General features: G+C 41.6%; 1 protein-coding gene across 1 annotated transcript in view; it reads right to left on the bottom strand.

Annotated features, from left to right (window-relative positions):
- Positions 1–19,889, bottom strand: part of cacnb2b (calcium channel, voltage-dependent, beta 2b) — a gene marked incomplete at both ends in the record, with an annotated part of 32,708 nt that extends 12,819 nt beyond the window's left edge. Inside the window, one exon of the mRNA XM_083927916.1 lies at positions 19,842–19,889. Within this exon, the coding sequence (XP_083784042.1) occupies positions 19,842–19,889 (48 nt within the window). The remainder of the gene's footprint in view (positions 1–19,841) is intronic.
- Between the last annotated feature and the right edge of the window lie 2,935 nt (positions 19,890–22,824).

Below are 22,824 nucleotides of genomic sequence, written 5' to 3' on the forward strand. Positions count from 1 at the left end.
TGTACAATGACAAGAAAGGCTTTCTATTCTATTCTATTTCTCTATTTCCAGTACAGCAGATAATAAATGATGATAAATGTTAGTGAAGCATCAGAGTTGACTGCACTGTCCTGCAGCTGAGTGTATTCAATTATGAAAAAGTATGTTTATATAATACTTATCTGCATGAGTAAACACATTTTGTAGGTGGCATACACAAACAGTAATGTTAAAATGATGGTGTAACTTTTGTTTTAGTCCTGTCGTCGTATTGAGGACGCCCGATTGTTACCATTGTGCTTCTACAGAGACCTATAGAACTAATGCTTACAGACATTATCCGGCAGCTGGTGCTGTTTTTGGAGATGCACAGAAGTCCAGGGAGGATAAATAAATTGTTGTTCGTAGAGAACTATTTCCAGCAGGTAACTACTTCATCCATAAATTGTCGTCTTTACATTTAAACAAACGAGATACAATGTACAAACTTCATTATTTCGCTTTGCTGGTATGCGTATTTTTCTTACACATATCGATCTTCTCAGCTTACTCTTGGAAAGACGATGAATAAGTGTATTTCCCAAATGTTGGAAAGACTCATTGAATCAAGTGTTTCAGTGGCCTAAACAATCTGTGGGACATACAGCCTTATCCTGTGACTCCTTCTCTGTGTAGTCAGGGTGTGACTCTTTCAGGACTGAAACAAAAGTGAGCAGGGAACATCATCCAGGTGGAAATTTTGTTTCCTACAAAACTTCCAAATTATTAGAATACAATAGAATAATGTAGGAATACCCCTTTTTTCATATTTTTTAAAGTTAAGAATACAGCCGGTGAGTATGCATGTAAGTCAAGACTGTGTTCACTACTCAAACTTCACGCTCAACCGGCAGAGAACAATTTCCTTCTGGCTTTTCTTTACCCCGTCACCCGCCCTACCTCATTCCAAGTGAGTGCACATTGCGCCGCCTGACACTAGGGGCTTTGACGATGACAGATTATACAGCATTTCACTTCTAGGGGCCAATAGATATTACGGAACTAACTTCAAGTCCAAAAGACTCCGCTTTAATAGCCTGTATTATCAAATTACTGGAACAACAGAGAGAGAGCAGACGGATGGGAGGAAGCGCAAGACAGAGGGAGGTGAGTGAGAAAAGGAGAAAGTGCCAATAAAGAATGGAGTGAGGATCATGAGAAAACTCAATTATTAGGAATTATCATCCGGGGAACATGAATACCTGTAAGACTATAATTGCAATCCATCATATAAATGGACTTTAGCATCTCTCAAGCTAGCTACACAGCTAGTTTGGTAAACGATCTATAAGTGCCAGCACTTTGTGTCTTCAGACTGCCATGTTCACAGAGTTGAACTAAAGGTGCTTATGTCCAGACGGCTCAGATCCGTCCAGAAATAGCAACCTATATCAAGCGTAACACAAGCAAGGAAACAGGAGCTATAGCGAGAGAGAAAACAGCTGAGAAACAGAGAATACTGGCAAACAAAATCATATGCAAAAAGTAGTAGAGGTTCAAATAAAAATTCATGGCTCAAAATGCAGGATGCAGTAGAGCGAATGTCCCGACAGAGAAGTCAACATGAAGAGGAGGGAATAAAAGAGGAAAAATGAAATCTCCCCGGAGCAGAATTATGCCCAGGCATGGCTTTTTGTTTACCCATTGTTGGTGTAGACATCTGTTCGCACAGCACCCGCCTCTCCTGCAAGCCAATGTCACCCATCCAATAGTACAAAACGCCTCCGCTGAATTATTAAATAATGTCTGGTGCAGGTGACTCTCTCCTGAAGGGCTGCAAACATGAGAATTGCCTTTTTTTGTTCTGCATTAGTGTGGATTTGAATCTTTACCCAAGCAAAAGGTCACAGACTACAGCGTATCCACATCATTCAGAAATGATTGGTTGAGCCATTGTGATGGTTTTCATGATGGATCCAGCTATAATTTTTTAAACAGACCTGAATCAATTAATCGATTAGTCAAACAACAACAAAAAAAAATCTCTAGCTTACATAATCAATGAATTGTTTTAATCATTTTTAAGTCAAGCTACTTTTGAGTTCTTGACTGATGGTTGGAAAAACAAGTGCTATGCATCACCAGTTACTGTGGGTATTTTTCACTGTTTTCTGATGTCTTATAGACAAAAATTAGTAAAGGAAATGCATCTTATTCGATGGCAAAATCTTTTTTTGTGCAGAGCACCAGTCGTGATAAAACAAAAACAAGGGATTCAGGTCATTTAGAGGAAACTTCCTCTCTACTGACTAATAATACCAAGAATTGCTGAGCTATAATACTAGTAAAGCCTACTGTGCAGTATTTCACATTTCCTTTATCTATTTCTCTTTTTCCTTATTTCATGCTGTGTCCTAAAAAAACAACATGGCTCCCCTAGTTTTCTAATTCAGTCTTTTATTCAAACCTTTCTTCCCCTCCCTTCTCTCCCCCCTGTCCCTCCCAGTTGGAGAGCCATCCCAGCCCATTAACGTGATTATGTAGCTTACAGGGTGGGAAAAAGAAGGTGGAGGACAAGGATGATGGGAGGGTGGGTGAACAAGTAAAGCCAAGTTCTCTTGTGTGCTACCTGAAGGTGACTCCTTTCCTGCTCAAAAGAGTTTACACAGCTCTTTCAGCCCACGCCGGCCAGGGGAGTACATTAGGAAAGGAGCATCTGATTGGGGAGATGGACTCCATCCCTAAACTGAAATAATCAGAGCCATCGTGTCACCAGGAGCCAGCTGGCTGGCCTGGAGCACTGCGATTCCCCCAGAGGACAAACTCAACTCTCGACTGAGACTTAAAGAAATGCTGAGATGCAGCATACGATCACATTAATGACATTTCAAGCAGTTCATCCAAACTGATCATACAGTATTTACCTTTTTATTGTTTGATTTCTTCAGCATGCAGACAAATGTGTCTTAATGAGCTAAACTCACACACTGACTGACGTTACTGGATTGACTTTGACTGCTGAACAAAACCTCATGGCAAGATGACATACTTGTTACTAACGTCTAATAAAATAAGTGACATACAAGCCCTGCGCCACTTGTATCGTGCAAATTGAGCCTAAAGAAAATAGAACATTGTTGTGTACAAAAATACTACAAAGTAAACTTTCCCACATTGGCTTCAGACCAAGAAAACAGGCTTAACACCTTAAACATTCTGTAGTACGAAACACTGACGCAGAGGGAAAAGCAGAGGGTCACGTTCAGGTGCTTTTGGAGCCCTTGATGTTACTTCATGATACTCATTCAGTTCAGGCTTAGTTAAACATGAACCTGATGTGCCGGATGGTTCATGTTTATGTTATTTTATGTTGTTATGTTATTTATGTTATGATCTGAGAAGTTATCATTGGAAAATGGTTGGAACAGCGCTTTAAAAAACAAAATAAAAACCTGGCAGGATGAAACATGCTCCTATCAAACTCAAAGGAAGAAATACTCTCCAGTCCTGATAGAAATGATGCTTTTGCAGCATCTACACTAACTTCTTTAGTTGCCACTGGCCCGGACATAAATGCAATACTTGAAGCCTAACAAGATGGATTTGTGTGATCCCATGATATCTGAAACTGTTTTGGAACTGGATGTTTCCTGATATAAAAGCTCAGGGAAGCAGCTGTGCATTGCTTTTCATCAAAAACGGAGAATTTAAACAGATGTACATGTGCCAGTTAGTTTTCACCCTGGAAGTCTTTTCTCTGGTAAATCCAAAATAAAGTGTTTTAAAAAACCTTTTAATCCCACACAGATCTCAGCTTTGTGTGTCTCGTACAGGTTTTGAGTGTGTCCAGGCGGATGAAGACAGTGTTTTTAATCTGTATTCTGTTTTACAAAAAAAAAAGGTTTTAAAGATGAGAACTTAATAGTTGGGTTGGTTAATTAGTTCAGGTTAACTTGACGATGGGGTTAAGTTATACACTGCTTTACAGTCAAGGGAAAGCAACACAGCTTTTCATGGACTGGAAACACATTTCAGCCATTTTATTCAAACCACGTCACCCGACAGCAAAAATGAAAAAAGACATTTACTTCTGCATTGCAAAGCTGCAAAACTGCAAAAGGAAGCTCAGAAAATATGGTTAAACAGTGCTCCCAGCTTGCTTTTTGTCTGTTTAACGGACAGATGGTTGTGCTTCCCCCACGGTCTCCCCTGTCAGCCCCTAGATCTTAATCAGAGATCTCAGCTATGAATTTGGTGAATAAAATCATCTCCATGCATCTTCCATCTTCTCCCCTTAACAATATCCTGAATGAGTTGCAATCGTCCATTGCTGCAGATAGATAATATACACTTGTGTCACCATTCCATCTGCATGGTCCCACTACAAATGGGTAGACATTCTCATGGCAACCATTGTGGGAAATATTCCACCTAAGCATAAAGGACTCCCATTCATGAAAATACTTCTCCCGTTGTATCTTGTATGCTGTATGTGAAGTCCATGAAGTCCTCATAGACTGATTAAAGGCACCAACAATAACTGAGCAGTACATTAAAATCAACGGGAGATCCATAGAGGAGCTATTGAAGTGACTGGAGAATGTCAGTATAATTAAGTCAACTTGACAACGTTCATTGCTACTGCACTTCTCGCAGTCAAAGATGCCAAATATCTAACGGCAAAGTGTCATTTAAGCTGGCTACATGCCAGTATAAAATGTAGGCATCGAAGAGGCCACATGGAAGCAGCAGCGGTGAGGTGAGCCATGTGAAAGTGTAACTTTGCAGGGACCGAGAGAGCAGGGTTCATGCCTAGATGAAGGTTGGGTGGCAGACTGCACGAGAGGTGGGTGTGTGTGTGTGTGTGTGTGTGTGTATGTTTGTGTGTGTGTGTGTGTGTGTGTGCTTGCTGATATCTATGTATTATTTGTAGCTATGAAAGAGGGTTATAAGTTTATACACCCCAACTCAACAGCTCCATTATGAGCAGATCGGTGATGCCATCAACCCTTTGGTAGCTGAGTATCCCGTAACTAGGGGTCACACTGGGATGGAGCTTTCGGGCACATAGGCCTACACTCTTCTATGTCATCGAGGCATGATAAACTTAGCACATCTTAAACCATTGGGGGTCATGGCAGTTGTCAGTCAGTCAGACAGCACAGATGGCAGCAAGTGATAGATGGAAGGTCCGGAGAAGAATAGGTCAGAAAATGACAGCTTAAGGTAAAGTGACAACTTAGTGAAGGAGGAGAGCTCCAGAGCTTGGTAGTTGATTGTGTGTGGAAACCCCATGACCAGCACCATCAGCTGCCCTGCCAAACTGGTTCATGGTGCAGGACTTTGTTTAACTTTGGTGAATCTCAACTAGGGAGGGGGGGCTGCTCAGCTTACGTGACCACATGCAAAAATGTACATAGAGGTGCATTCAAATGTTTAAAAGAATAAAACAAACAAACAAACAAATGCAGAATCACATTTATCTGAAAGCACAGTGGAAATATTTACAGCAGTATGAAAATGATGAAGGGATTTTTAATCCTGCAACAAGCTCAGCTGTTGACTTGGTCAAAAAATAAATAAATCTAACAACACATCTGAAAAAAGGGCTGATTGTACTGTATATCATATTATGACATGCGATAATGCTACCATGAACATATATTTAACTACCAACAAGTGATGTTTTGAGTTTCAAGCTCTTCTTCAGATGACGACACTTGGTGGTGGTTATTAAATGTATGTTCACAGGAGCATTATGTATTGTGCAGCCTCTGTTTTTCTGTCTTTTACATGTTCTTCCATCCAGCACCTATTTATCGTCTGAATGTAAACCTTTCCATTAGTCTAATTGTGATTAATTCCCAGTCGAGCAGCTGACACTGAGCCCAGGTGCTCACAAATTCCTAATTTTCACCTATAAATATTATCTTGTACTTGTTCTGCTGCTAAGGAACAGTGAAATTTGATTAGATAACATCAATCCTCTTGTTATTTAGCGGCTTCTAATAACTTTGATGTGTTATTCCTTATACTGATGATTTCTTTCCTACTCAATCTCTCCTTCATTAAAATGGAGTGTGTGTGTTCGGTTTTCTCTGAGCCCTGTCTAATCAGCCGCTCTGCATCATCTGTCTGAAGGAGACTGGCTCCATGCCCTCTGCCTGATGCTTCCAGAGTGCAGATACGGCCGTGTTGGCACCGGCACCTTTACTTTGGCCCGAGTCTCCACGTCTCTGGAGTTAAAGGCTGCTTCACGGCCCTTTAGATCTCCAATTACAGATCAAGACTGGCAACGGATCTGTGCTGCACTAATGGTAATTTATGTCTATACAGTATGTTAATGTGGGTTTGATCATTATTACTGATGTCGTCCGTTTGTGGTTACAAATTGAAAGAAAAGTGGAAACTACTTTAATAGATTGACAGTTTGTGAATGTCAGCCTAAAAACTATCATATGCCACATTAAATAGAGATGGCAGGTCCGTAACCTCCTCATAAATAAGAGGCTGATGCAGATTTTATCGGCCGTAGCTTACGAGTTAGTAAAGCTAACGTTAGCATCTCGATCGATCCACACAAGTGGTCTTACATGCACGTACAGGCTACATAATATGTTAAAGGTGCATGTTCCAGCCAAAACATCAGCATCCATGTATAAGAAAACTAGAATTAACTACTTGAAGTTGACCGTGCAGTTTACATCCAAACTATTCAGACTTACATGATATAAATAGTGAAGACTTTGAAGAAAAAAGGTATTAAGTGTATTTTTGGGTGAAACATAGATGCTTTACACCAGTTAAGTATCTGTCCAAATGTCTCCCCTTCTTCCCCTTTTGTATATTTTTGTATCTGTGTATTTTGTGCATTATTTATGTGGAAATGTCAAGTAAAACTTCGAACTGGTTGCACACTGTTAAACCCACTCCTTAAACGTTTTCACTTCATGTTTTTGGTTTGGGGGCAGGTTAAAAAAAGAAAGAAAGGAGAAATCACTATCCAGTCTCTTATACATTGTATTACTTTGACTACGGCCCCCTACATCACTGTGAAGAGTGCTAACTATGGAATCTGACTTTACCCTAAATGTAAAAGTAATAATACAAGATACATTTTTTTTTAATCATACACAATTTCCATATCATGACTTCTCACTAGCATTTACTAATATAGAGAGAATCTGCATTTGAAGGAACATAAAAATGAAAAGAAACATGATTTCGTCTTAGAGAAAATCACTGCACCAAGGACTTAATTGGAAAAATCAATTGTATTTGGGCTCCTCTGTCTCTGTCTCTCTGGGTCATGACTGTCTCTGAGTAAGGAGATTAAGATAGTATGCGTCAATCCAGGATTTAGAGCGGGAGAGACGAATGCAACCTCCTCACAGACGGCCCACACTGCTGTTTGGACTGCATGTGCTCAAGCTCCCAGATCAGAAAGAGATACCATAGCTGCATTATAATCTGTATATCTAAGTTAATTTATGACTTGCTTGGCTCCTCTAATAGATACATTTCATATATAGTTCAAGTAAGGGAAGTCTCTCTGCTCGGCTGCATAGCACAGTGTTATGATGTAACATGATTACAGTATAAGGAGGGGTGTGTGGGGATTATAAAACAACATTGTGCCAACCATTCCCCAACCATGATCATTTCATAAGGAAATTATTTGAACCACCGCAAACACCAGAACTGTCATCTCTGTCACTCTTCTGCAGTGTGAAAAACATTGCGGACATTTTGGTCCGGTTAAATACAAAAAAGATGTAAACATGACAGCGGTACTATCGTCAACTTGGAAACCGTCCTAATCCCAAAGGAAACCCTGTACTCTTCGCCTTATTGCTCCACTTCCTGCCTGGAAGGTGAGCAGGTATGTGCACGTAATGCTCCAGTCACAGCTACTAAGAGGCTTTTCCTATTCTAGGTAACAAGTAGTGGGCCAGCACTAACCAGCACACTGTAATGCAAGACAGTAGGCCATCCAGAGACTGTGCTTCCTCAAGTTCCACTTTGTGTGTTATCATTACATTCGAGTGACAGAGCTAAGGATCTGTTTTAAAAAATACCCAGAGATCTTTAAAAATCACAGAATGTTGTGTAACATTTATTGATTTACTGACCTCTTAGGGGCAGCCCAACACTGAAATATCATCATCTTTAAATACATAAAATGTTATTTCCTGCTGTCAAGGATCTCTCAACTACAACAATAACTAAAGAGTAGCATGGGATCAGGGGAGTGTGTAAAAGTTTCCCAAACCAGTGTTTCTCTGACGCTGGCTGGTGGACTAAGGACGTCCCGGAGCAGCTGTGAGCCAAGCTGCCGCTAATTTCTGCTCAGCTTGTTTCTCTGATAATTTGAGATCCGGACTTTTAATGACTGAAATTCTTCATCCACTTAAAAATATATATTTCAAAATGACCAAGATCTAAAAAGGGAATCGCCAAAATGTGGCTTAAAGTCAATTTATTCCAGTTTCTGGCAGACAACGACAACAGTGACAAAGAAGATGATGCCATTGACAGGCGTCCGAAGTTAATTAAATATCGCAGGAAACATTTGGGATAACAGAAGTCCACAGCTCAACAAAATATATTACACAGGTCTAATCGTTTTTAGACAATTTAATTGGACATTATCAGTCCATTAAATGGCTGTAATCAGTGGTTATCAGCCTCAAAGATGTGTGTTAGAAGGTGCCAGCTACACCTACTGTACTATTAGCTTCAGAAGACTGTTGTCATCTATTCACATGGCAACTGTTGCCATTGGGACCCCGTGGTGTCACTTTTTAACGGCGTGGAAGTTGTTTTGTGAATTCAAACAAAGCAGACTTCGTTTGGTGAGAGTAAACCTGTGTGGTTAGGTTTAGGTAAAGATTGTGGTTTGGGTTTAAAATACTAAAGAACATAATGTAGGGAAGTAGGAAACTTAAAAAGCTAGTTTATCACAAACTCAGGTCTCCTGTGTGGAAGTCCTTTGTGTGTCTGACCAAGGGCTAGGCCATACCGTCTCATAGTGATAAGCAGCTGATCACGACCATTTAATCATCTGACAATAGTGGAATCGTTTTAATGTGGAAAAAGTTGCATATTATCCGTTTAAGTTGCAATGACAAACATATTAGTAAATGTGCTTATTTACGCATCCAGCAGATATAAAGCAACATTAGGGTTTATTTTGAGTCATGTTCGTGTCCACCTAAGACCAATATTCACTCTATTTTTGTGGTTTTTGGTCTGCTGAGGGAATTATCTGTCTCTTTAGCTGCTACATGCTCCACTATGTTTACCGTGCAGTTTGGTGCTGAGCAGGTAGTGTACAGTGAGTTTTAAGAGTCTTTTCACCGGAAACTGCTGCCTTGTGCAAGAGCGGTGACCAACCAAAATATTTAAGTTGCAGGGCTGGAAAAAAACGTTGAGCTGAAAACACGATTATAAAAATCTTGCTTGTGGCCATTTTAAAAACTCCTCTCTCCATCTAGATAAAAAAACAATACTGTCCTCTTAAAAAATAAAAATGTAGCCAGAAAGACACAACACGGCAGATTTTGAAAGACATAGGATAAATTATAATCCAAAATCTTATTTCTGGTTCTCATTGTCCAAATTCAGCAAGGCCAAATGTCATATCCAGCTACTATCTTAGTGTGGAATAAGCAATACGATTGCAACTTGAAAAAATCAAACACTTTTTTTTGATTGTGCAGCAGAGAATATTTCTTCATTCAGATGAGTCTTTAAGGGTTCTGAGAAGCCAGTGCTGTTAAACGACTCTCTGGGTGTTTCAAAGATGGACAGGTGGATGCTTTGCTCTGTGACTTGAATGTAATGCAAGACAGCAGAAAGAGAGATCAGTTCTTTCCCTGCATGTGGCTTTAATATTGATTTTTCAATTGTAAGGAAATATGAGGAGAATGCTGGGGTTACTGAAATAAAGTCATGACTGAAATGTTCCGCTCAGGTAGGCAGATCTATGTGCACTGATGGCTTGGACAGCATGAGGAGGAGGAGGAGGAGGAGGTGGAGGAACTTGACTACACCTGCTGCTATTGTACAAAAAATATGTGCACAGTTTCAGTTCCAAAATCACACAGCTTGTCGCCTACAGCAAGTCCAGGAGCCATAAGTGAAAGAAAAAGTGCAAGAAAAGACATTTACCCATCTGATCTACACAGGCCGTTGGTTATGCAACTCTTTCTAAAGCCCATGGTTTCCAACTAGACATGATGCCTGTGGATATTTATTGCTGTGCACGCGTTACTGAGTGCAATGATGTGGAAGGCCTCACACAAGGATTAACGCCCAGTGCAACAGATGGTGCATTCTCCCACACACACACACACACACACACACACACACACACACACACACACACACACACACACACACACACACACACACACACACACACACACACACACACACACACACACACACACACACACACACACACCAGAATATTGCATATTTTACCTTCTTCTTGGGTGGCATGGTGGGTCCACTAGTGTTATCTCGCGGTTGTTAACGACCAGATCAGGTTACCGTTCAACTGGATCCAGTAAATGAGACATGGACAAGTATGCCATCAGACTGAGTTTACCTCTGAACCAGGTGGATGTATCCGAGGATGCCGTTAAACAAGACAAAACCACCGTTCTTTGTGCGCCGTTTTTGTGCGTAATGGTGAAATATTTCCCAAGAAACCGCGACGCGCAGGACACCGCCGGACACTCTGAAAGAGTTGCGTGAGGGGTATCACTTAAGTCTGCATTGTGAGTTGATTGTAGTTCCCCTCTCCTGAGTCCTAGGGGGTATTAAAGGCTTATTTCTCGGTGCAGCATCTGTTGCACCGCACACCCGCTCACTCTGACCTCGAGCACCGAACAAACCAAGGTGTCCAGCACGTCCGCACTGTCCATGCGCGTGAAGTAACGCAAAGTGAGGACTGTCTCATTTATGTTGTTGACCAGAGTTGGCTCCCTCCGCTGTGTGATGCCTGATTAGTGCGTGCGCTGGGTGTGTGTGTGTGTGTGTGTGTGTGTGTGTGTGTGTGTGTGTGTGTGTTTGTGTGTGTGTGTGTGTGTGTGTGTGTGTTTGTGTTTGTGTGTGTGTGTGTGTGTGTGTGTGTGCGCGTGCGTGTGTGTGTGTCATCCAAACAACTTCCTGGCAGAGGAGAAAGATGAAATTAAAAAGCTACCCAGACATGATTCCTTTGTGCGCCCGATTTACACCAAACCAGAGCCAGTAATGATATTCTTTCACCACATTGGTGTCATTATGTCACTACTTAAAACTCAGCCAGGTACACAAACACACACAAGCACACACACACACACACACGCACACACACACACACACACACACACACACACACACACACACACACACACACACACACACATACACACACACAGTCTGCCCTGTGCACTTTCTTTTTCTTCTTTTATCTTTAAGTCACCCTCATGTGTGGAACTCCCCTGGGGGCATACAGCCACGTGCAAATATGTGTCATAAATGGCACTTAAAGCATAGTTTTCAGGGATAAATCTGAGGTGTCACAAGATGATTAAACAGACAAGATCTATTTCTCTCGAGCATACTTTCATCTCTTGAACCCTCTACAAACCCTTCAAATAAAACCAATCTGAGGAGGGACAAAAATACTCCTTGGTTTAAAGTGTAATTCCACAGGCAAAATCATTCCATAGTCTTTTTCTGCACTTACATACATCAAATAAGTCATGGAGACAGTTTTTCCGTGTATAAACTATTAACAGAGATATCCTGGATAGTCGCTAACAGCCGGAAATGGCTAACAGTGATTAGCTCGGGGCAGCACGGTGAAGGCATTAAAACGTCTTTTTTAACCATTAATACTGCTCGAAATAACATCAAACCTCTGCAGTAGTATGATAAGAGTCCCTACGCAGAAAGCAAAGCATAGTTTTACTTAGCTCTACATGGAGCAGCTACAAAATTTAACAGTCAGTTCATTCAGATTTTCTACCCAAATTTACGTGAATGGACATTTTTGTGCTGTTGCTCAAAATTGACATTGAACATTCGGCAGCAGCGTTTTTTTCTTGGAAACAGGTTCCCTCTTAATAATCCACAGCCCAGACTGTCGGGGACTTTTTCTTCAGTAGAAGGTCATTCCAATTATTGAAGGTATCTCAAAATATGGACAAATAATACAAAAAAAGGCCTGTGTGCCTAGATTCCATAATTTCATACTTTTATTTTAGTGAACTTTTGAATGAAAGACATGTGTATTTCTACAGTGTGGTATTACTGAGAATCTTCCTCCACCATATTTTCACTGAAAGATAAAGCTGTGTGATCCATTTGTCATTGTGACCTGTAAGTGGGACAGCCATGCAGGAGGAGGAGGAGGGGGGGGGGGTCAGCAGATGGGGTGATACACGGTGAGGTACCAAATTCTCCAGGGAGAGCTTTGGGAGGCGAGGGACACAGATGAGAGCGTTACATAACTGAGAATGGAAATGAAACACGCGGGGCTGGCGTCAGCCGGGCCTGCTGTGACAGTGTGGAGCAAGAAGCTGTGACACTGACCTATGGGTCAAACACACATCTGGACTTGCAACACACCCAGCCGCACACACATGCATGTTCACAAACACATATCAATACTGCCAGAGTGGACATCACCATCAAAGGTCAGACTACTGTGACAGAGAAAAAAAGACTATTTAGCCCATGAGCTGGGATTGAACCAGACTCGGGGCTTTACTAAATCTTCTCCATGACACCTCAGATCTCATCCAGTGAGAGCCAACTCTACTTCAGTGCCAACAAAACACTCAGAGTCCCTACTTACTTTGACTCCCTCTTAGCACAACTGTGAAGTTGTTACATAAGGCGGTCGGATCATTCCTGCAGAAACACACGAAGAAGCTAGAATATTCTCCGCACACGCACGAACCATTTATACACTCTGTAATAGGGCTGGGCGATTATTCAACATGATCATTTATTGTCTTTCAATGGAATCGTATTGGAATGAAATCATATATTTTCTGGTGTTTTCTGGTGATATAGAATTACATCATCTAAATTGATTTAAAAAAAAAAGCATCCTGTATATTGTTCTAACTCAATTTTTTCAGAAAATCTGATTTTAAATATTTCAAGGGAATATCAGATTGTGGTTTTGTTTTTACATCACGCTATTTGTGTGTGTGCATGTATACATAGCTGGGAAAAAAACATTAATTTTTTCTCCATAATTCCACTTGAAGCTATGTTTATTTTGCACTAAAGTTTATAAAGACATGAAATCCCTACTTTTCATTTGTCAAGTATTTAATTCACACAAAGTTAGGCTTTACCAAGTGGTTATTAGATGTAGACTATTCATGAAATTACCATAAAACGTGCCATATTGTGATATATATTGTGATATATATTGCTATCCAGATATGAAATAACTAATATTGGTGTAGAAAAACTTCACATACTGAAAAACTATTCCTAATTTGGTTTTTCCAGTGCCACTCACAACAAAAACAGTAAATACCTTTAGCACCAATCACTGGAAGCTGCCACAAACAAGAAGGCCACATTCACATTTCGCCAGAAAACTGCTTTAATGCTACCTCTTCCATTATTGTGTGTGTGTTTCAGCAGTGCTGCAGTAATGCATGTGTTGCACGTAGTAGAGTGGGGTGCACCAAAACTTAAAAATTGTGACCAATGGCTCTAGGCCACAGCTTGTGCTTTTAATAATGAGTAGTAATAAGGAGCATTTCTAAATATAATATTGCCATAACAAATCCTGAACTGTCAAGGGACCAGACTGAATGTTTTCTGTGCCAGCCTCAGCTTAGGTTTGTCACAAACATGCTGTGAGTCTGTACAATTATTTACCTAACTTAACAATCTTCACTGTCAAGTCTTTGCAAATGTTTTTTTTTTTTCGCCTGGTACTTCGATAACAGCTTATGAGAGATATTAAAACTTGCCAGAAGGGAAAAAAGTAACATCCTGACCTGGAGCAAAGCGGCACAAGCAGCGGAAGTGCCTTATTGTTCTGCCATAAAGTGAATACAGCCTCAGAATGACTGTGGTAAAGTATTTTACTTTGATTAAAAAGAGATGAAGAAGCATCGTATTCACCTGTTCCAGTAGAAACAGTTCAGTTTGAGCAACAAGCAGAGTCACTGTCACACAACACTGCAAATAACCCTGTCAGTCATACCATTCCCCTGATGCACACACACAAACACACACACACACACACACACACACACACACACACACACACACACACACACACACACACACACACACACACACACACACACACACACACACACACGTGTTCATGTGCACATGTGCTCTCACATATACATAAACAAACATCTGTCCCTAAGCTTCTTACAACCAGTGTGTGTGTGTATGTGTGTGTGCTGTCAAGCTGGGCTGCTGAGGCAGAGATGGATGACACGCACAATTTCCGGCAAAACTCCAGACCTCAGCCTTCCACTCGGCCCTGATCACACAGTGTGTGTCCACACAGCGACAAACCACACATCTGCCCTCAGCTGAAAAAAAAGACTCTAGAGTCCATTATTTGTTTGCAACCGGAGGCAACCAAGAAGAATCTTCACTCAACTATGCCGTTTCACAACACGTTAGCCCTACTACATAAAATGTACATATATACTGTATATATACAAATATTTCCCAAATTTCTCTGCTTAACTTCCCATGGAAAGTTTCTGGAAAGTTTTCGGAAATTCACAATCACCTTTTCTTTTTTGTTTATGATCTTTTATTTCTCAGCTGGCCGGGCAGGTTGGTGTAAATCAGGCTGGAGGATAGTTCTGACTGCACAGCTGTTAGACACTTTAAGACAGATGTGAAAAAGAGCCATTAAAGAAAAATATTCATCTGCTCTGTTTTCTATCTGGATTCAAATTAAACCTATAAAACGTGTTCCCAAACTGTGCCTCGGATAAGAAATGACGGCAAACTGCTGTATGTTGAAACTCCTAAAAATATAACATTCCTTATGAAAAAATGCCATCCAAACACACACACACACACACACACACACACACACACACACACACACACACACACACACACACACACACACACACACACACACACACACACACACACACACACACACACACACACCCCAGTCCACCTTCAGCAGCAGCAGCCCGCTCAGAGACAGGTTTTTCATTTGACCCCCTGTGCCCCATCAATAGATTTACATCTGCCTGCGTTGCCCTCCAATCACACCCTCCTAAACGTGATCCAAAACTGACTCGAGGGGGAGGAGGTGGAGGAGTGGGTGTAAGAGGAAAAAAACAAAGACAGGATAACACCAAAAGTGCCTGTTAGAGTCAGAAATAGAACACGCTGAAAATTCATTCAGTCTTTCACCTAAATCCTCCTCTTCCTTCTCATTGTCAGTGGCTGTCTGTCCTCTTCATATTCATAAACCCTGGATGAATATGCAACCATACATCTGGCTGATGCCCCTCCTCCGTGCTGCTGGAGGCTGGGGCGAGCAAACGGTCAAATCTGCCCGTGTAAAATCTGAGAGAGTGATGGATAGAGGGAGAGAAGTGGAAAGGAAGGAAGGGAGGAATGTGGTGGGAGATGTGAGAGAGGTGAGCAGAGCTACGGAGATGGAGGGATAGTCAGTGTATCAGGATGAGTGGGAGAGTGAGTGGGGATGGAGGAGGGGGAGGATGGAGGACAGACGACTGGAGAGGGCCAGTAGGTAGAGAGCACATGAGGACGGGTACTGATTTGTAACATGACAGTATAGAAAAAAGGGTTACATGAAATACAGAACATTTCTCTATAACTTGCCCCTTACTTTCCCACAAAGACAAAGAAAAATTGTAATTTTGTATATTACATATTATATATATATTGTTATTACATTGTATATACAATCATAATTGTGTCTCTGTTCATGTCATCTTGCATTTTTGATTGTAATTGTGCTGCTGGGCTCCATGACTGATGAAGAGTTGGATGGATAGAATAAGAGATTGATGGTATTATAGACAAAGGTCTCTCACTGCCAAACCCAAATGAATACACTGCACGCTCAACTCTAAATGACAGAACAGGTGTAGTTAAACATTTTAGGAAATGCGCTTATTAGCCGTCTTTATGAGTGGCATGGGAAGATCGATACTGGGTGCGGCGTTGGAGCCAAGAGGTGATTAGCTTAGTTTAGCATAATGCAAGTAGGTGGAAACAGCTAGCTTGTCTCCCTAAAGTTAGAAAACACACCCGCACACAGAAATCTGATATGGACAGGGACTGTCAAACTAGAACTATTTCTTGGAAGACGCAGCCGAGCGCAGCGACTTCCTCGCAGTCTTGTTTTCACAGCGAGGTTGTGGAGACGCTGCACAGAAATAATGAGCACGACTGTCAAGAAATAGCTACAAATAGCTCGATATGTTTCACTTTCCCATGAGAGGATGAAGAGAAACATTTCATATTGGCAAAGTCATCTCGGGTAAGCTTCCCAGAATCCAAAAAAAGAGGCAGGACGGAGTCACCAACATCAATGTAACCTGGTATAAATGTCTGTGTAACTCTGATCTTACTGTGGCGTTGTTACATCATTGTAAATCCTGAAGACCTAACATTAACTGTCATTTCTGATGTGACAAAGAGGAGTAGATACAATTTTTTTTCTTTTCAAAGCAGGATCAGAATATTCTGCTGAGTTTTGATAAATTCAAAGGAAATACACTTTTCTCTGATCTAACCTCCAGTGTTTTTTGCGGACATTTTTGGCTTTGCTACCACATTTCTGCCTCCAGTTTCATTGAGTGTAACATCTCTTTCTTTCTTTTTTTATAATTGCTTTCCTCCTGTAGCCCACTTCTATTGAGGTAAATCTATAGGGACCACAGATCCATACACCGCTAAGGTGGACATTGATTATAACGCTGAATCAAAATCCTGTGGATCTGGTAAACACGCTGCAAGCTGTGGTCGGTATTGACTTTGTTCCCACACTCTACACTCACACTGCTATTTCCTACTTCACTGGAGGCGATGGGATTGTAGATCACAGACAAGTATCTCAGCAGGACAGAAAAAAAGCTCTTCAGGGCTGCTCAGCTTCAGCTGTTTATTTGTTTATTCTTAGAAATGCAGTTTAGATGAGTAAAGGGATTTCAATTAATTGCTTTTAAAGTTAAAAAAACAAACTAAAACAACTGGAAGCTGATCAAATATTGAAATAAATATACTGTGTCTGACTAGACAAATGTGTTTGGGTTGTAATCCTGCATTGCCAGACCCTTCTCTATGAATAAAGACTAAATGTTGCAACAAGTGGAGATAAGATGAGTTTCCGAATTATTTTTTCTTCTGAATTGTTGTTGCTTTTTTTCTAAGGTTTTAGCAGATTTATATAATGGGGAAAACTGAGCACTGCCCTTCACCTGTTGGCTCGAGTTGTCCCGACACAGACATTATGAGAACAGCAGCAACTTAAGCAGAGAACATTGAAAGGTCTTAAGCTCCTCCTAAGAGCCAGGCAAGCACTTAAGGTAATCCAGCTCTGTTGTCTGCCAGAAAAGGCCACACCTGGAGGAATATTTATAAAATAAATGTGAATTTAAAGTGACTATATGAAATCTTTTGATTGGGTTGTGTATCATGTGCCAAATTAGAAAATTAGAAACCAGTGGTTCACAACCTTTTTGGAGTGATGTTTCATTTGGTTTTCAGATGCACGGTGAAAGAAAACCATCCAATAAATAAAGGGCAAAGACTAGTGACAAGTCTACACCTCATTCACTGTTCATACATATAGCTACAGAAAGGAATGCATTGTAATTTGTACGTAATGCACTTTTTATTTTCTTCCAGATCAATGATGGAAATCAGTTGACGTAGAATAAGAGCGACTAAATCTGTGTATGGAGGGGGGTCTTTATGGTGGATGGGTCCCAAAACACAGGACTTTCACCCACAGGTCCAGTGTTCCTCTTCTGGAAGTACTATGCCAAACCACAACCTTTTTTCTAATCTTAACCAAGTTGTTTTGGTGCTTAAACTTTACACTTTTCTTTTGTAATCTTAAAATGTGCCTAATAAGCATATGGCAGACTAACATGTAAAAAAAAACATCCAGGTGTCGAAACTCAAAAATATTCAATTCTCATAATATTTACGATAAAAGTCTGACCAATAACATTATTTGGTTGTATTCGGACCTCCAACAAGGCAAAGTGCACTGGAATGCCTGTCAAAGTGGAACCTTTTGTCATCAAATTCGAGGGAGATCGCTCTGCCCTTTGACTAGTATTCCAGTACACTTTGCCTAGTTGGAGGTCCGAAACTTTGGACTTCCCATGGCACTGGAATGCAGCATTTCTCTCTCACCTCATGTGTTGGGGAGGGTCAGAGGTCAGGCAGGGGGAAGAGGGTGGCTTTGAGGGAAGCGCTGTGAGACATGCGAGAAAGATATGTTTTCATAAGATATCATAAGAACCTGTTGATAATATTCATATCTTCTTATTTTACAATCAAGAGTCATGTTTCGATCCCAGGTGGGGACCACTTTGCTAAGTCAAGTTGTGATTTACATTGATCCATCCTTTTGTTTTACATCATTGAACGCGTGGGTCAGCAAATGGAGTGAAAATAAGGCATGAGTAATGCACCACCTTAGGCAGAAAGGCATTAACCATTCATCAAAATCTTTTTAAGCCTGAGTGCATCGTAACACACATTTTGTTTTACTTCCCATTATTTTTTTACATGCATACATTACATACTCAGGGTCTTACTTTACAAAATCAGCGACACCACACCGACTTCTTGATGTGTCACCGCTTTTTCGTTTCTTTCCTGGCTTGTTGCTGAGGTGGGCATTGCTTGCAGCACAGTAAGTGATAATCTGTGGGGGCTTTGCGCTGACAGCCATTGAGTGTTGAGGGCTGACAGTAAGCCTATTTCATGTAGGAATGTGGCTGCGTTTGGTCCTCCGCAGTCAGCGCCATCGCACAATACATAGCTCAGAGACTCTATAGTATCAGCAGCGACAGGACTTAACAGGGCAACAGTGAGTATCGTGGTGAAGCAGTAAAAACAGACTGGCAGAGGGGAGAGGAAAGCAAATGAAATGAGAGTTAGTGGAAAGACAAGGAGACATAAAGAGAAACATGTGGAGGAGAGGAGTGACTGTCCTCCCAGCTCCTCTCTGTCATTGAGAGGACAGTAAAACCTGGCGTGTAATGAGATAACAGCACCTGTCTGTCTTCTCCCGCTCCCCAGCTCCTCCAGACAGCTCCGCCAGGACAGACGATGTGAGGAGAGCAGCTGTCATGTTTTTAAAAATCACCTTCTTCATCTTTTTATTCCACTCACTTGGTGGTGAGAACTGTTGCCTCAGCGGTGGAAAACAAACTAGAGGTGAAACCGTCTCTAACAGGTTATCGGCTTTTAGGAAATGCTTTCATGAAGTCTTGTACTTGGATCAATACAGAGAGCTGTTTGACAATGACACTGTCTGTCCTGATAAACTGCAGCCTGGCTGAAGACTCACATAGACCCTCACTGAGAAGTGAGTGAATAACAGGTTGTAAGAGTCACACTCAGCTGCTAGCAGACAATTATAGTGCTTAGAGATTGCAGATGCAAAAGATGCCTGGCTTTAAATGTGAATGAAAATATACAGTGACTAGTGACTCCTCATAAAAGACTATATGCAATAGGGTTATCTGCCATGGCTCTGTAATGTACATGTAGCACCCCTCCTCTCTCTCTCTGCCTCCAGACTCCACTGTTGCTATGGGATCAAAAACATGGGGATGGATGCTGCATGGGATGCTGCAATGATCACTTACATAGGTGGACTGCACTCTCCGCCAGTGTCCCAGCCCACAGCAATACATCAAGACATCCAGTTGCAGGGGAGGGGGGAAGAGGAGGGGGGCAGGCCGATGGGTCGTCTCAGTCCAGGCTCGCACACAGGATCCTCATGGCACAGGTGATCCACCCGATCGCCACCTCTTCAGGGAGTTCCCGCAAAAAGAGAAGGGATCTCTTATGTCCACAGGTTCTCTTAAGGGGAGGATCACCCTCTCCTAAGTTATGTCCTCAGATGAGTTCAGGTGATCCGGACGCCAAATGTTTCACAGCATCTTTCAAAGTCCTGCGCCCTTTTCATTGGACCTGTCTGGTGTGCAAAGAAGTGCGTGAGGTACGTTTGTCTTCTTGCGTTGACGTGTGTGTGTGTGTGTGTGTGTGTGTGTGTGTGTGTGTGTGTGTGTGTGTGTGTTTGCGCTCACCTCATTTCAGAAGGACAGGTGGTTCATCTGCCATCCTGTGTTTATTTACCCTCCCACTACCACACCTCACCCCTCTCTCTCTGTCCCGATTCACCCTGTCAAAAAACCTCCCTTCCAGCCTCCCCCAGCTTAAGCCCCCCGAATATTCTTGCTCCAAAAACTAAATGTGTGTCTCAGTGCTCTGTAGTCTGTCAGATTTATCCAATCAGAGCTCTCGTATTCGTCTCCACATCCATCTTGCCCGTATCCCTGTCTATCCCTCCCTTGATAGCCCACCCTGGGAGTCCAGATTTTCAGTTTCTGTGCGATTCCTCTTTTCTTCCTCCTCAAAAATCCCAGCTCTATAGCTCCTCCCCCAGTATCTTTCACTCCCCCACGCTGCTTCCCTCTCTCTCAGGGGTCTTCTCTCATCAGGAGCGTTCCCGCTTACCTGAGTCACTCTTTGCACCCCTGTTGTGACTGTGTATGCACGTGTGTGTGGAGGCTGCAGCTGAAGCTCCCCGCTCTCCCTCTCTCTCTGTTGCCATGCTAGAGCAGGTAACATTCGGCTAGCGCAGGAGACACACAGCCTGAATTCAAATGCGCCTCCAGCCTCTCCGATTTACAAAGCCTCCACCCCTCCTTAACAGCAGCCTCCCCATCTCCCCTCCTCCTACATCATCTCTCTATCTGTCCCCTCTTTTTTTCCCTCTGTCATTCTCCTCATCGGTCCACAATGTCTGCTCCCTCTCCCTCCACTGTTGCTTCATTTCGTCTTTTTTCTCCCCTCTGCTGCCACGCTCTCTCTTGTTTTTTATGTTACCTTTAGAGTGAAATAAGGAGGCACCGGGGATAATTCTACTTCTGCTCAACACTGCAAAAAAAAGTTCCCCCTCTTTTCAAGCCATTTCTGTCTATAATTGAGTCCAAAAACCTCTTTGCACTGTGAAGAAAATCATTGAGAATATTTCAACCTGTTTCAGCATGATAACATGCTCACAATGCCATTGTTAAATTAATCATCTCAAAAAGGTTCATTTAAATAAATGAAATGTCTGTTAAGTCACTATCTTAGCCAAATGAGGTAACACAATGGTGATTGAGCCACAGATGAAAGTCCTTGTATTTGTCGCGTTGCGAACTTGGTGTCTTGTGAGACATTCCAGTGAAAAATCCCAATCGGCACACAGTTAGTGACCATTTTCCATCACCCAGAAGTGGTTGATCTACTAGAAAAGGTAGGTTTTGCTAAAGCGAACTAGCGCTGCAAGTAAATGGTTACTATGGCCGAACAAAGAAAAGAGCGATTACTGCAGATGATGAAACTTTAAAAACAAGTGAAAGTGAGATCCAAAAACACACCTTCAAAGGGTACTGCCAGCAAAATTTTTGACTTTAACATGATAATTTTTATCAAGCAATGATACCACCATGCAGTGCCTTTCTCTTCGTTTAATGAAGAAAAACTCTCCAGTTCTGATAAAACTGATACTACTGCAGCATCTACGCTAACCTCTGTAGGAGCCACCATCGTTCTTTTGAGCGAACGGTCAGGCCTTGTATCGTCGTTACCCCCTGCTTCCCCCCTTATCTGCCAGTAGCTCACACATTACTTGGAGCCTGACAAGATGGAGTGCATGGTCCCACATAAGTGAATGCAGGCGACAGACCATTGCCTGCCGAGGCGATTTTACGTCCAGGTCAAAGTTCTCCAAAGTTCTTGACATGAAATTGTTTATCTCACGCATGTTTGACCGCACATGTGAACCCACGATGCTCGTGTATCCCGTGATAATTCAGCTCCTGTGCCAGGTAAGCCTCATGGTGGCAGTGGATCAAAGCCAGGGATCATAAACTAAGATTTATCTGATTTTGAACATAAAGGTCTGTACACCATTTCACGGCAAACCATTGAAGAGTCGCCCAGCTAGCATGGCTAGAGATAAAATTTGAATAAAATATAATTGAAATATTAAAGGTTTTTAAATAATTCAAAAAAACTTTGGCTGTTGGTCAGTCAAAAAAATCTTACATGTATGGGTATGTTGACAACTTTGGATTCATGACCTCAGGATTTCTACAACCCGTGCTATGACTCTGGTTAAGGAACTTCAAATAAGTTGAATAATGTGATATAATAAGTGATTAGTGTTGAAGTAAGTAAGTACTACTGCACTGGTAGATTTTGAGCACTCCATTTCAGAATTTCAGATGAAGTTAAAGCTGGATGAATTAATGTAAAGCTTCTCTAAGCGTGCATGAAAAGTTCATTTTATGACAAAAAAAGAGGAAGAAAAAATGAAAGCTTCTGCCTCGGAAAACGCTTTATAGTTGAACGTGGATCTTACCGACTCTGATAAAGAGGAGTAGATGCAGGCTGTGGCTTTTTGCTTTGATCGCTCCAAGCCTTCTGTGTCATGAGAAGAAAAAAACTGCTCTGCAGACTGCCAACATGACTGTAAAATAACCACAGTAACTCAAGCTGCACTAATGCTTTCTTGCAGATTATAGTATGAATCATTAAAGAGGAGGATGATCATGGCTGTGGGGAAATTAAAGG

Source organism: Echiichthys vipera (assembly GCF_963691815.1).
Source record: "Echiichthys vipera genome assembly, chromosome: 15".
Classification (NCBI taxonomy): Eukaryota; Metazoa; Chordata; class Actinopteri; order Perciformes; family Trachinidae; genus Echiichthys; species Echiichthys vipera.